This window comes from Bombus pascuorum, chromosome 2 (genome assembly GCF_905332965.1).
Source record: "Bombus pascuorum chromosome 2, iyBomPasc1.1, whole genome shotgun sequence".
In the NCBI taxonomy this organism is placed as follows: Eukaryota; Metazoa; Arthropoda; class Insecta; order Hymenoptera; family Apidae; genus Bombus; species Bombus pascuorum.
In genome coordinates, this window is record NC_083489.1 from 18,678,041 (window position 1) to 18,690,308 (window position 12,268).

Sequence of the window (12,268 nt, forward strand, 5' to 3'; positions counted from 1 at the left end):
CATTATTATGACTTATCTAGGAAATTTTCAAATGATTTGTGAAAAATTTCGAATAGTAATCGCAAAGACGATATTCTATCTAAAGTATAATTTTGTTAAACTACGGTCGTTCGATTATTCTATGGTTTCAATTTTTATTCTCTTTGACAATGCTTAAAATACATTTGTCTTATTGCTAAATATATGAAATAAGGCCGCGAGTGACCACAAAAAATACAACAAATTACAATAGATATTCGATATGTCCTCCGTTTTCTTGTAAACAAAATATATTCTCATGATAATAGAAATTCCATAAAGATGATATAAGTAAAATTGAAAATTTCCATTTGATAAATTATTCTATCGTTAATATATTTTCTTTTCTAATAATTCAATTTTCCTTTTAATTGATATTCTTTTTAAGTTACATTAAATGTTCAGTCACTAATTTTTTATTAGATTTGCTCCATCTATATAATTATTTGTTTTATCACTTGAACAATTAGTTGCGTGTAAATGAATCAAAATGGTATTCCATACTCAACGAGTTAAATAATTGCTTGAACTATAAATAAACCATATCTCTTTTTTGTTAACATTTAATTCAGAGAAAAAGAAGAAGCCTTAATTAACTATGCAGAAATAAATTACATAGAATATAACACATATGAATATATCTAAATATATAAGCACTATGTACACATGTCAAAGGTATGAAACAGAACTATAACTTTATTGAAAATGTATATAAAATTCGTAACTGTACATATTCAATAAATTGTCATACACATTGAAAATTACCTTTTTTGCATTTCCACAGTTATAAACATTAATAAACCAATATGTTTTAATGAGATATTTCGTTTCAATTATCACAAAATATAATACATTTATTAATTTCCAACATTTCTAATTCTGTCATTTATATCTATAATTTAAAAATATCCACAAAAAGAATAAATATATCGTTTTAAATGTATTTAATACAAAATTTGTGTGAAAATTTCGATAAAGCTTTACGTACGTGACAAAATGCAAGAATTTAAATTTCCCGCTTGCCGCGCATGCGCTGTTGTTCTAGCGTCCCAAACTCATAGGACAGTGAATGCCATCTTTATTAGTTGTCTGTGATGCGCGGAGCAGAGCGGTTGAAGTGTCAAGTAGTGAAATCGACCACAATATTTGGATGAACATGGTGTTTATACAGAAAAGATGATTTTTAACGTGCTATTTTGATGTAAGTAGTGCATCGTGTTTAACGACGCTGTGAAGAGATCGTACAACCTAGAAACACGTTGATTTGTGTCGGTCAATATACATATCTGCCAACACGAGATTTCGTGAACACAGCTATCCTTAGGTGAAAATCCCTTTTTAAAAATCAAACATATGATACAAATCATTAACATAAGTTACTTTTTGGTGCTTAGTGATGTATTAATCCATTTCCTAAAAACTAACAGAAAGTCGTAGAGAAGTTATTTTAAGAAGAATTTCTTGACAATAGATACCATCCATTTTGTTTATGCATCTCCGGCACGTATCGTCTCAAAAATATAGTACTTCGTGTTTTACTTCCCGTTTTTGAATATTGTTTGCAAAAACATCAATGAACAAAAAAGATTCATAATATTTCTTCCGTACTTGTAGTACTATGTTAGTTTGTTTTGTAAATGTTTGTTTATTGTTAAATAACCGGAGCGTACGTTCCGAAACTGTGTTTTGGTTTTATGTTTATATGTCATGATTCTTACAGTTTTATTTATACAATACATTTATGATTCAAGCTTTTGCAAATTTCTGAATGAATTATTTGGAAGATTACATCATATATTTTGTGTATAGTAATACATATTTATGAATGACCGTAATACATTTATATGTTTTAGTTTAATATTTAATACTAATATAAAAGCTTTAATTGAATCAACTAATTCGAAAAATGTCATAAAATATAAAAGATTCACATTTTTTTCCTTTTTAGGAGGATAAATTGACGAAAAAATGGTTAGCAATACCTCACGGGGAACTCCCCGTATCCAGGTCTTTAGACCCACATACGAAGAATTTAAAGATTTTACCAAGTATGTGGAATACATGGAAAGCAAAGGAGCTCATAAGGCTGGCTTGGCAAAAGTAATTCCTCCAGTTGAATGGATCCCAAGAAAAAAAGGCTATAATTTGGATGATATGGATCTCACAATTCCTGCACCAATTTGCCAGGTGGTAACTGGCAAACAAGGTCTTTATCAGCAAATTAACATACAAAAGAAATCAATGACTGTTAAAGAATATAGGAAATTGGCTAACTCTGAACGGTATAATACTCCTCGTCACTTTGATTACGAAGACTTAGAAAGAAAGTACTGGAAGAATATAACATATGTTGCACCTATATATGGGGCAGATGTATCTGGCTCGTTAACTGATCCAGATGTGAAAGAGTGGAATATTAATCACTTGGGAACAATACTTGATTATGTGAATAAAGATTATGGTATATCTATCGATGGTGTTAATACAGCATACTTGTATTTTGGGATGTGGAAAACTACGTTTGCTTGGCATACAGAAGATATGGATTTATATTCGATAAATTATTTACATTTTGGAGCTCCAAAAACGTGGTATGCTATACCACCAGAACATGGTAGACGATTAGAGAGGCTAGCTAGTTTTTACTTCCCATCAAGTTATCAAAGTTGTCGGGCTTTCCTGCGTCATAAAATGTCTCTCATTTCTCCCCAAATACTGAAGCAACATTCTATTCCATATAATAAAGTAAGTTTTAATTATTTATGTACCCTACAAATTATTTACAATAGTTAGTATAGAAACAAAAATTAAACTTAACATCTTTCTTTTTATCTTTTAGATAACGCAGGAAGCTGGAGAAATTATGATCACTTTCCCTTATGGATACCATGCGGGTTTCAATCATGGATTCAACTGCGCTGAATCCACGAATTTCGCTGCACCACGATGGGTAGAATATGGTAAAAGAGCTATACAATGTACCTGTAGTAAAGATATGGTTAAGATATCTATGGACACATTCGTGAAACGTTTTCAACCAGAAAGGTAGGAAGAAGTTTTTACAAAAAAAGTGTATCAATTGAAATCTATAGATTTTGCCATCATTAAGAGAAATTAACAAAAATTAATTTCGTATGATAGGTATGAATTATGGTTACGCGGAGAAGATATAGGTCCTCATCCTGAAGATCCTAAACAAACAGCCGCACCTATGCCTTCTCAAATGGATCTTTTATGTAATAATAGTAGCAATGGACAATTACCACAAAGTTACTTGAACGCTGCTCCAAAAAATAAACGACACACTATACATAAAAAGAAGAATATAATGGCAACAAATCCGGATGTCGACATGGAAGAATTAGTAAATCGTTCTGATATTCCACCAGATGTTAAGAAAGTGTTACAAGATTTAGAGTTGGAAGAAGCATATGATCAACCAGATGAACAACAGTTGGAGGTTTTAGAAGATATATGGCTGAAAGCAGGAGAAATGGGTAAAAGATCTATCCTACTTATTATTCTTGAGTCTTTTGGTCTCAATATATGTTCGTGTTTGTCTAGTAAATTTTTATGTATATATAGAAAATATTGATTATTTTCTTTTAATCTATTTTGATTTTCTTCTAATCTCATCCTTTTACTTAATTTAATAAATAACTTTTTTGGTAGATGTAAATGAGGCTTCTGTATACGATGACGGTTATAATCGTAAAAAGAGTCGAAAAAGGAAGAAAAAGAACGCGGATAAAAATAAATCGAAGTCCAAGAAAGATTACAATAAAAGTATTACTGACGAAGTTACAGTAAAGACTGAAATAAAACAGGAAGTAGATGAAAGCTATAACTTCTTGCCTTCTGCGGAGCAAAGTGCTCAATTAGAAAGCGATGTAGTTCCAGGTAGTTCCAACGTCATTATAACAAGTGACGATATCGTTGGAAACATAAAAATAGAAGAAGGATCTGACTTTTCGGAAACTGATAAACCTGTGAAAAAGAAGAAAAAACATTCGAAGTGTGGAGAGCCAAAAAAGATTAAATCGAAGAACATAAATAAAACTAAACGTAAAAGTTTGAATGTGTCCATTTTCGATACCAACGAGCCTTTGGATGTATCTGATGCCGATGTACAACGGAAACTTATGGCTATGCCAAGTCTTAATTTACACAAATCCTCAACAGTTAATAATGAAACCGGTAATCATATATCAGAAACGATGACTTTTGCTGATAACGATACAAACATGAGTCCCATCAAAGAGAAGAATGTTACAAATATTACAAATAGCAGTCAGGTTGCAATTCCTACATGTAGAGATACAAAAGAAACAGAGATTTTGGAAAATGATGTGGAACAGCAAGTAAATTTATATCCGAAGAGTACAAAGAAAGATAGTATAGTTACAATAAAACCATCATTTTCTAAACAAATTCCATTGAAGAATATTTCTTTGGATCAAGTGAAAGCTGCTAACAAAATCGACAAAGCTGTGGAATCTGAATTCATCAGTGGTGATACTCAGATTACTATACAAGAAACGAAACCTGGTATTTACACCAGCTGCAAAAGTGTAGGAACGATTATAAGTGAAAGGTCGATACTTAATTACCCGAAAAAAGACATCATAAAAGCTCCTAGGTTGAGTGTGCTGAAATCAGCATATAATATACCAGCGACCGAAGTATCTCCAAAGGTTAGCTCTGAGAAATCTACTGGAGCAGAGAGCGACGCTCATATACCACCCAAAAGCATAGTAATTTCACCAAAGAGTTGGCCTATCTCCAAATTACAAGAACCTAAACTCTCGGGACCAAGCATAATGTTTTTAAACACTAATTTCCCCAAGCCACCGATTCTGCAAAAGGAAACATCTCAAGAGATAGGGAACGGAACGAAACGCGTGAAAGTTTCAAAATCTGTAACTCCATGCGCCATTCAGATACCACGATTGGAAGGTATTTTTACTAAAAATACAATTTTGACACAGCCATTAGGAAAAAGATCTTCTACGGATACATCAAAGATGATAGCAACCAAATTCTGGCAACCATCGACTAGTAATAACAGCGTGTTCTTCTTGAAGGATATAAGAGACGACAAGCAAGTTCATTCAACAGTTACGAACGCAGAACTACCTGAAGTCTCTGTTTCGTCTTCCCCGTTAAATTTATCGGGTAACAATACATTCTTTTTAACCACAACTTCAAAATGCACAAACATTGCATTAAATTCTCAGCCCTCGATGATGATCGATTTTAACAAAAAATATTTACAAACCTCTACTTCCGTTCCAAGTACGGCTAGTTCCTTCGTGAAGATTATACCAAAATCGCAAGATCAGTTATTTATAAAAAAGCCAATTAATCAAAAGGAAGAAATCTGTAACAAGATATTCAAGAGCGCAGGTACGGTCGTTAGTAATGTAAAGACCGTATCGACGCAGGTGGACAGTACTTTGGAAGTTAAAAATACAAATATCACGACATTAGATACTGGTACACAGTACACTACGAATCATTCCAGTACGGACTTACAAGATTCTCAAAAATCGATTACTGTTTCACTCTCGCAACAGAAACAATATTCAAATGTAAAGGTAGCAGATGATCAACTGCAACCTCAAAATATAGAAAAGAGTTTGGAGGGTACCAATGTACTACCATTGAAACAGTTAACGAGTTCGAGACGGAAATTAAAAGAAAAATTAAAAAAAGCAACCACTAGGAAAAAAGAATCCACAGAAATGAAAATGGTTGCAGCAACGTCGAATTTGGAGGAGTCAAATATAGTCACGTGCTCTGTGGATCAATCACCTTTGGTGTCTCATCGTGTATCAATGGTACCAGGACATATATCAGATATGTTGTATCCTACAGTTCCAAATAATGACTTACTAAAAGCATTCAATGATTATTGGAGTGCTCAAATATCTCACTGTGCCATTTGCGCACCGTTTACCTCAAGTTGTAATGGACATGGCAGGTTAATGCCACCAGACTGGAAATATTGTAAGCCCACCGTTTTACCAGAGAGTTCACCAATATGGGTAAGTAGAATTTCTCTTCATTTGACAATACAAATACCCAGAGGAAATATTATTGAAACGTTTTTTTAGGTATCTGCGAATATATTCGTTGCCAACTCAAAAGAACAAATCGTTGAACCAGAAAATGATAAGATTTTACGTTGTAGAGAGTGTCATGTCACGGTTCATGCCTCTTGTTATGGAATCACTGTGTTACCTACAGATCTACGAAATTGGGCTTGCGATAAGTGCAAGGCTGGTAAAACACAGGTGGTGCGTAAATTTCCATTTTGTATAGATAGACTATGGTTGTAGTCAACGATTTTTAATTAGTGTTCCGTGTGGTGTTCATAGGTATGCCACGAATTTCTAAAACATACAATGCCTAACTATTTAGTTAGAATCACTGACCTCATTTCTCTTAGATTGTCAAATAAAAATCTGACTAAAACAATAGCTGTCCAGCATGAATGCTCTGTCTTCAATCAAGTATAATATATTTTTTGATATACCGCAAAATTTTAGTAATTAATTTATGTATGATAAAAAATGTTGAAAATCGCTGGGGATAACCATAGTCTTGTTTCTGTTCTTAACAAACTTTCTAATTACTTTTTACCATTACGTAGATGTGTTGTTTGTGTCCTATGCGGGGAGGAGCTCTTAAGCGAACCAGTGATGGTAATTGGGTACACATACTATGCGCTCTTTTATTACCCGGAGTTACTTTTAAGGATGCTATAAATAAGGACCCCATTAATGTATTGGCCATCAAACCAGATAATGTTAAACAACAGTGTTGTTATTGTGGACAAAAGGATGGCGCATGTCTTAAATGTAGTCACTGCAGCAATCTGTTCCATCCGTCTTGTGGTCTCGTCTCTGGCGCTACGTTTACGATTCCCGTATACAATTCACCTGAACTTCAGGTATATATATCGTAGAGGATAAGGGTGTAATACATATAATATATAAACAATATACAGTAGAACTATATTTATTTGAATTTGTTGGAGGACAAACAATTTATATAATTATAGTTCATATAATACAAGCCCATCAATTTTCCTCACGATCTATAATTTTTCGTTTACATAATAGGAGCTCACGTTCACATAAGCAAATTCAACTACCAAAAGTTTAGTTAATCGGTCATTACATAAAATTTGGTTCCAATAAATAGAATTCTACTAGTATATATGTGTAAAAATCAAATATATGTTAAACTGTGTTGAAATTATAATGGGTGTTATGTATAGGTAACGTGTGATGGACATGATGATGGGAAAGAAAAAATACCACCGCTTCGACAGGGAGAAACTGTCTGGGCAAAACATCGAAATACGCGATATTATAAGGCCAAAGTAGATTCCATACATGATACTTTATTTTACATGGTGACGTTCAATGATGACAGTTTCAGCGATGATTTGTATCCATCAGATATTATGGTAAGTTCTTATTGTACATTCTAATTTCATTTTCTATATGAATTTTATCTTAAAGTGGAATTTTGTTCTTCTTTACAGAATTACGATCCTGGAAATCCACCACAACAAGGAGCTGCAGTTGTTGTGAAGTGGACAGATGGTAACTTATACAATGGTATTTTCGAAGGTACAAATCATCGGATCATGTATACTGTAAGTAATTCATAATTCTAAAAAAAAGTATCCTAATATTAATTTTTATTAGTAGTATTTTTCATTCTTATTATTATATGATATTATTAACGTTTTTCATTGAAATTTTAGGTAATTTTTGAGGATGGTTCCCAACTTCCATTGAAGCGAAACGACATATACAGCTTACAGGAAGATATGCCAAAAAGAGTTCGGTCACGTTTGGTGAGTTCAGTGACAAACTAATTTATTCCGCCGTGAAAATACTTTGGTAGGATCTTTAGAAATAGGATTCTTTTTTTATACGATTCACCTGACTTTTTTTTTATTTCTGTCGTGTTATGTTTTATCTATAATTTTATTCCTTTATCACAAACTTATGTTGACTTTTCATTGTTTCTATTGATTTTTATTAAAGTCTGTTGCGACCGAAATGAAGCACCGGTATCATCTGTATGGCACGGAGGATGAATCGGAGGCGCAAAGAAAGGTGAAACAGTCGAAACATTGTGATTAGAACGAAAAATTATATACGATTCGTTGTAAATAATCGATAGAGACAAATAATCAATTTATTGTACATACCATATACGAAACAATTGTACCTAATCATTTGATCTTTTCTAAACGTATACGTTATTAAGAACAGACCAAATTTGATAAATTTTTACTTTTTTCATTTTCGTCTCGTTATGTCATTTCTATGCGTTTTATTCTTTCTTTCTGTTTCGTTTCGTTGTTTTCTTTTAATGTCTTAATTCACTAAATTTTTTTGTCAGTACACTCCCTTATTTTTAAGTATGTCATCGTTTATTGATTGAATTCGTTGTAATGAAAATTAATAAATTATGTTCCAATATTGTCGAATGAAAAAGAAGTTCAATATTAATGTTACAATATCTCTTCAAGAAAAGAAGGGTATTAAGGAAACCACAGTGTTACAAATTACGCGTCCCTCTGACGCGTTTCATTCATTCATGGCTATAATTAAAGCAGCTTCGTTTTTAACTACTTATCACGTAACTAGTATAACTAACTAGTAACGAATTAATACAAATTCAGAATTTGTCACGCAAAATGAAAAAAAGCGTAGCGTTTTTCTTGTTCTCTTGTATTTATATGCAGTTAGAATGATTTATTATATTCGACAGATTATTAAAGACAGGATGATATCATTCAGCGAATTCTTAAGGATCAAAGAAGAAATAATAAATTTTATGCTATGTACTTCTGTATATATTTGCAGAATATGAGTAGAAATGAAAAGTTTTTAAGCGACGAGTCTCGTATAAAACCTCGTAATTGAAAAAGAATTTTTTACTTTGTTTTATGGATAGAAGTAATCGAAAATTAAATATTTCAGAGATTTGTATTGCATATATCTTGGTAAAGATCATGTCAAATTGTAATGCGTCAGCGACACTAAATGCGTATGTAGAACTGTATTTAAAGCCGTTCATTATAATAAACCATTGTTACAAGGGTTCAGTAGTTATTTGTGAATACATGTTTAACGTATAATTTCTTTTGTATTTTTTCATGTCATATTTATTTTGTAAAGTTTTTATAAATAATAAATATGTATGATATGATATATGAATTATCATACGGAAAAATATAACAAATTACTCTTAAAAATTCAGTGTGCGATGTATTTTCTTAAAGTACAATTTTTACATGAGATGTTTACGAATACATAATTCTTGATTCATTCACGTTATAGAAATTAATAATGTATTTCTGTTGATTGCAGAAATTTTTAGCGAATTAAAAATATAACTAAAAATTTTTTTAATTGTTCTGTGACAACTATTGATCCCTTTAACGTGGCAAGTCATGTTAATTATCTTTTTTGTCTTAAAAATGTATCATTAATAAATTACAGTACTTGATTGTGTGTGTTCATTATAAGATTGTTCAATAAACGTTTATAACACGGAAGAGTGTATTATCGCCATGAAAATCTATTCTTATTTTTTATTCACGTTAAAAGCATGGTATCAATACTCTTGCATTGTTTTATTATGGTTTCTTATGACGGTATGTTTTTTTCATGTTTTTCTTGTATGTTTTGTTTGATTGTATCATGTTCTTAATATAGTGAACACTACACATAATAGTAATCATAACATATATCTGTATGTATATTTGTAGAAGAAATTTGTTATGGAGTTGTTGGTATCCATATGATCTCTTGAAATTCTTTTCCTGTAGAGATTTCATTTAACTCTGAAAACAAAGATATGCGTGCGCATAAGACGAGCTATAGTTTTATCTTAAATTTACGTAATTTATGCGAAAGGAAATCATCACTTTTCCCCTGATCACTTTATTATATCAATTAAGATAGATTAGGGGAAATGTATTAGTGTTTTATCTGTATATGATATTAATGAAAGAAAAAAAATTAATAATGTATCCGAGTATAGAAACAGATTGGATACACAACGTAAAATAAAAACTAAATATATAAAATAGCTCTTTTTCTTTCTACATCACTATTAGTTTTTCTTTTTAATATAAAAAAAGAAATGCAGATTTCGATTGTAACATTTTGTTTAATTCTGTTTATCTCCACTTGCTATCAGGAAAAGTTCAGACATTCTTTTGTTATAATGTAATTGTAAATAAGTAAGATAAGTATTATTGTAGAAGTTAATGAATAATAGACAGAATATATTCATAAACAGTTTTATTTCTTATTATATAATATCATATATAAATTAATAACTTATCCTTCCGCAAGTAAAGATATTTATACAAATAATAAATACAGTGTAGGAGTGTTGAAATAGTGAAAAATATAATTGAAACTTCCGATTTCAATATTGATACAGATCAAATATTTTGTAATAGGAATATATTTTTCAATAAACATCTAAAATTGTCACGGTTTATTCTTACGAATTAATTCTAGATTTTTAATTTACATAAAATTACATTTACACACTGCTATTTATGTAAAATTATGGAAATGTCTAACAAATATATCACAGAAAATAGTTAGATCTGTTATAATAAAAATAGAAAAAAAGACGTGACCTTTTCTCAGGAATTAATCCAACAATTTTTCTAGTCTGCTATAAGCAAAATAAGCATACGATAACTTTTTGAAACCATCGCCTACTGACTGGAAAATGATATAAACAATGCCCTAATCTTAATATTATAATTTCTATAATGTCATATACTTTTAGTATAACCAAATGCTTAATTTATTCCAATATCACTTTCAATGTTTCAAATTGATAACTTGATTGATTCTCGATTAATTTTTCAAATTAATCGTATCGTAAACAGTGCAGTAATTACACCTAACATAGACCGTCGATTTTATTTTTAATCGTAGCATATAAGTGGTATATTGAATGACTTAAAATACTATCATCAATAGATCTCGAGTTTTTATGCAAATTTATATTTTTATAAATACAAGAAATAGAATCTATATAATTTATTTCATCTACTGAAGAATACGGTGAGTACTTTATTTTAAATATTTATGTATTTTTATATATTATGTATATATTTCGCATCTTTAAGTTCTGTATGAACGCATAAAATTCTGCAATCTAATTATCAATACCATTAGACTATTGATAACATTGTAATATATGAAAACGTGATAAAAAAATAGAATTTTTTCTTAACTATTATGTGCATCCTACATTACATTTATGTAACTCTTAAAGATATTTGAGACTACAGTACATTTTAAAGCTTTCGTGACTCATCTCTTACGAAAGTCTCTGATATAAGAGATCCGATAAAAAAGACGTACAATAAGGTAATAATCCCGGCAATCATGTAGTAACGTAAGAATTATTGAATAACGTGTAGCGATACATCTATATCCAGAAACTCTACTTGCTAATAGTACGATTAAATTCATACATTGCCATCGACAACTAATCCATAATTTTTACAAGTTTTCAAATGTTAAGATTTCAATAAAATTTTTCTATAGTTCATAAGTACAATGCAAAATGATTTACTTTATAAACATTTAATAGATAATTTCCATAGTTCTTTGTAGAAATAAATTTCGGAACTTTCGTTCATTTAACAGATGTCTTTCATAAAATTTCTCTATGAAGAAAAGCCTTGTTCTTGATACAAAAAATTCAACGTTTTTCAATCCGTTCCTACAAGGTCCTGGAGGAACTCTTTTAGCGTTATCTTCTATGATAAAGAAGATCGCATATAATCGGCTGATAACGATATTGAATTACCAAAAATAGAAAATAAGTAGTTCTTATCTTCTGTTAAGTTTGCACCAGAGAGCACTGGCAGTTAATAAATGCATTAAGACGCCGATACCAATAATTAAAATAAGATTGTTCGCGACGCTTATGTCGACTATCTCCATCTCTTTAAGGAATTGTGTTGGTTTTTTATAATGACAATAGAAGTCGTCACATTTCAAGTCCATCCGATCGAAACCGTAGACAGTGTGTAACAGGCTGTGGAAACTAGCGCGAAAGTACGATATATGAAACATCCATCGGAACATCTGTGGCGTATCCATGTAACGAATACAGAACCCGAATACGGAAAATAACACTGCAATTATGGGTCCTGCGAATACCGCGATCTAGGAAC

The 12,268-nt window shown here is 31.0% G+C and overlaps 2 protein-coding genes across 4 annotated transcripts in view; one reads left to right on the top strand and one right to left on the bottom strand.

The window, feature by feature from the left end:
• The first annotated feature begins 1,085 nt into the window (after positions 1–1,085).
• Positions 1,086–10,577, top strand: LOC132916797 (uncharacterized). 3 transcript variants are annotated; one of them, XM_060977127.1, is made up of 11 exons: positions 1,086–1,219; positions 1,967–2,763; positions 2,858–3,063; positions 3,160–3,515; positions 3,691–6,065; positions 6,135–6,317; positions 6,674–6,973; positions 7,304–7,495; positions 7,574–7,687; positions 7,799–7,891; positions 8,085–10,577. In XM_060977127.1, exons 2-11 carry the CDS (start codon positions 1,987–1,989, stop codon positions 8,181–8,183), a joined length of 4,695 nt encoding a protein of 1,564 aa, XP_060833110.1. In that variant the 5' UTR covers positions 1,086–1,219; positions 1,967–1,986; the 3' UTR covers positions 8,184–10,577. The 3 variants fall into 3 exon arrangements, with proteins under 3 accessions (XP_060833110.1, XP_060833111.1, XP_060833112.1); XM_060977128.1 differs by having other exon boundaries at positions 1,091–1,219; positions 1,970–2,763; XM_060977129.1 differs by lacking the exon at positions 1,086–1,219 and adding an exon at positions 1,236–1,342.
• Positions 10,578–11,656: 1,079 nt separating this feature from the next.
• The window catches only part of LOC132916801 (ATP-binding cassette sub-family G member 1), a 39,621-nt gene continuing 39,009 nt past the window's right edge, over positions 11,657–12,268 (bottom strand). Inside the window, exon 10 of the mRNA XM_060977138.1 lies at positions 11,657–12,260. Coding sequence (XP_060833121.1) covers positions 11,922–12,260 — 339 coding nt within the window. The 3' untranslated portion in view covers positions 11,657–11,921. The remainder of the gene's footprint in view (positions 12,261–12,268) is intronic.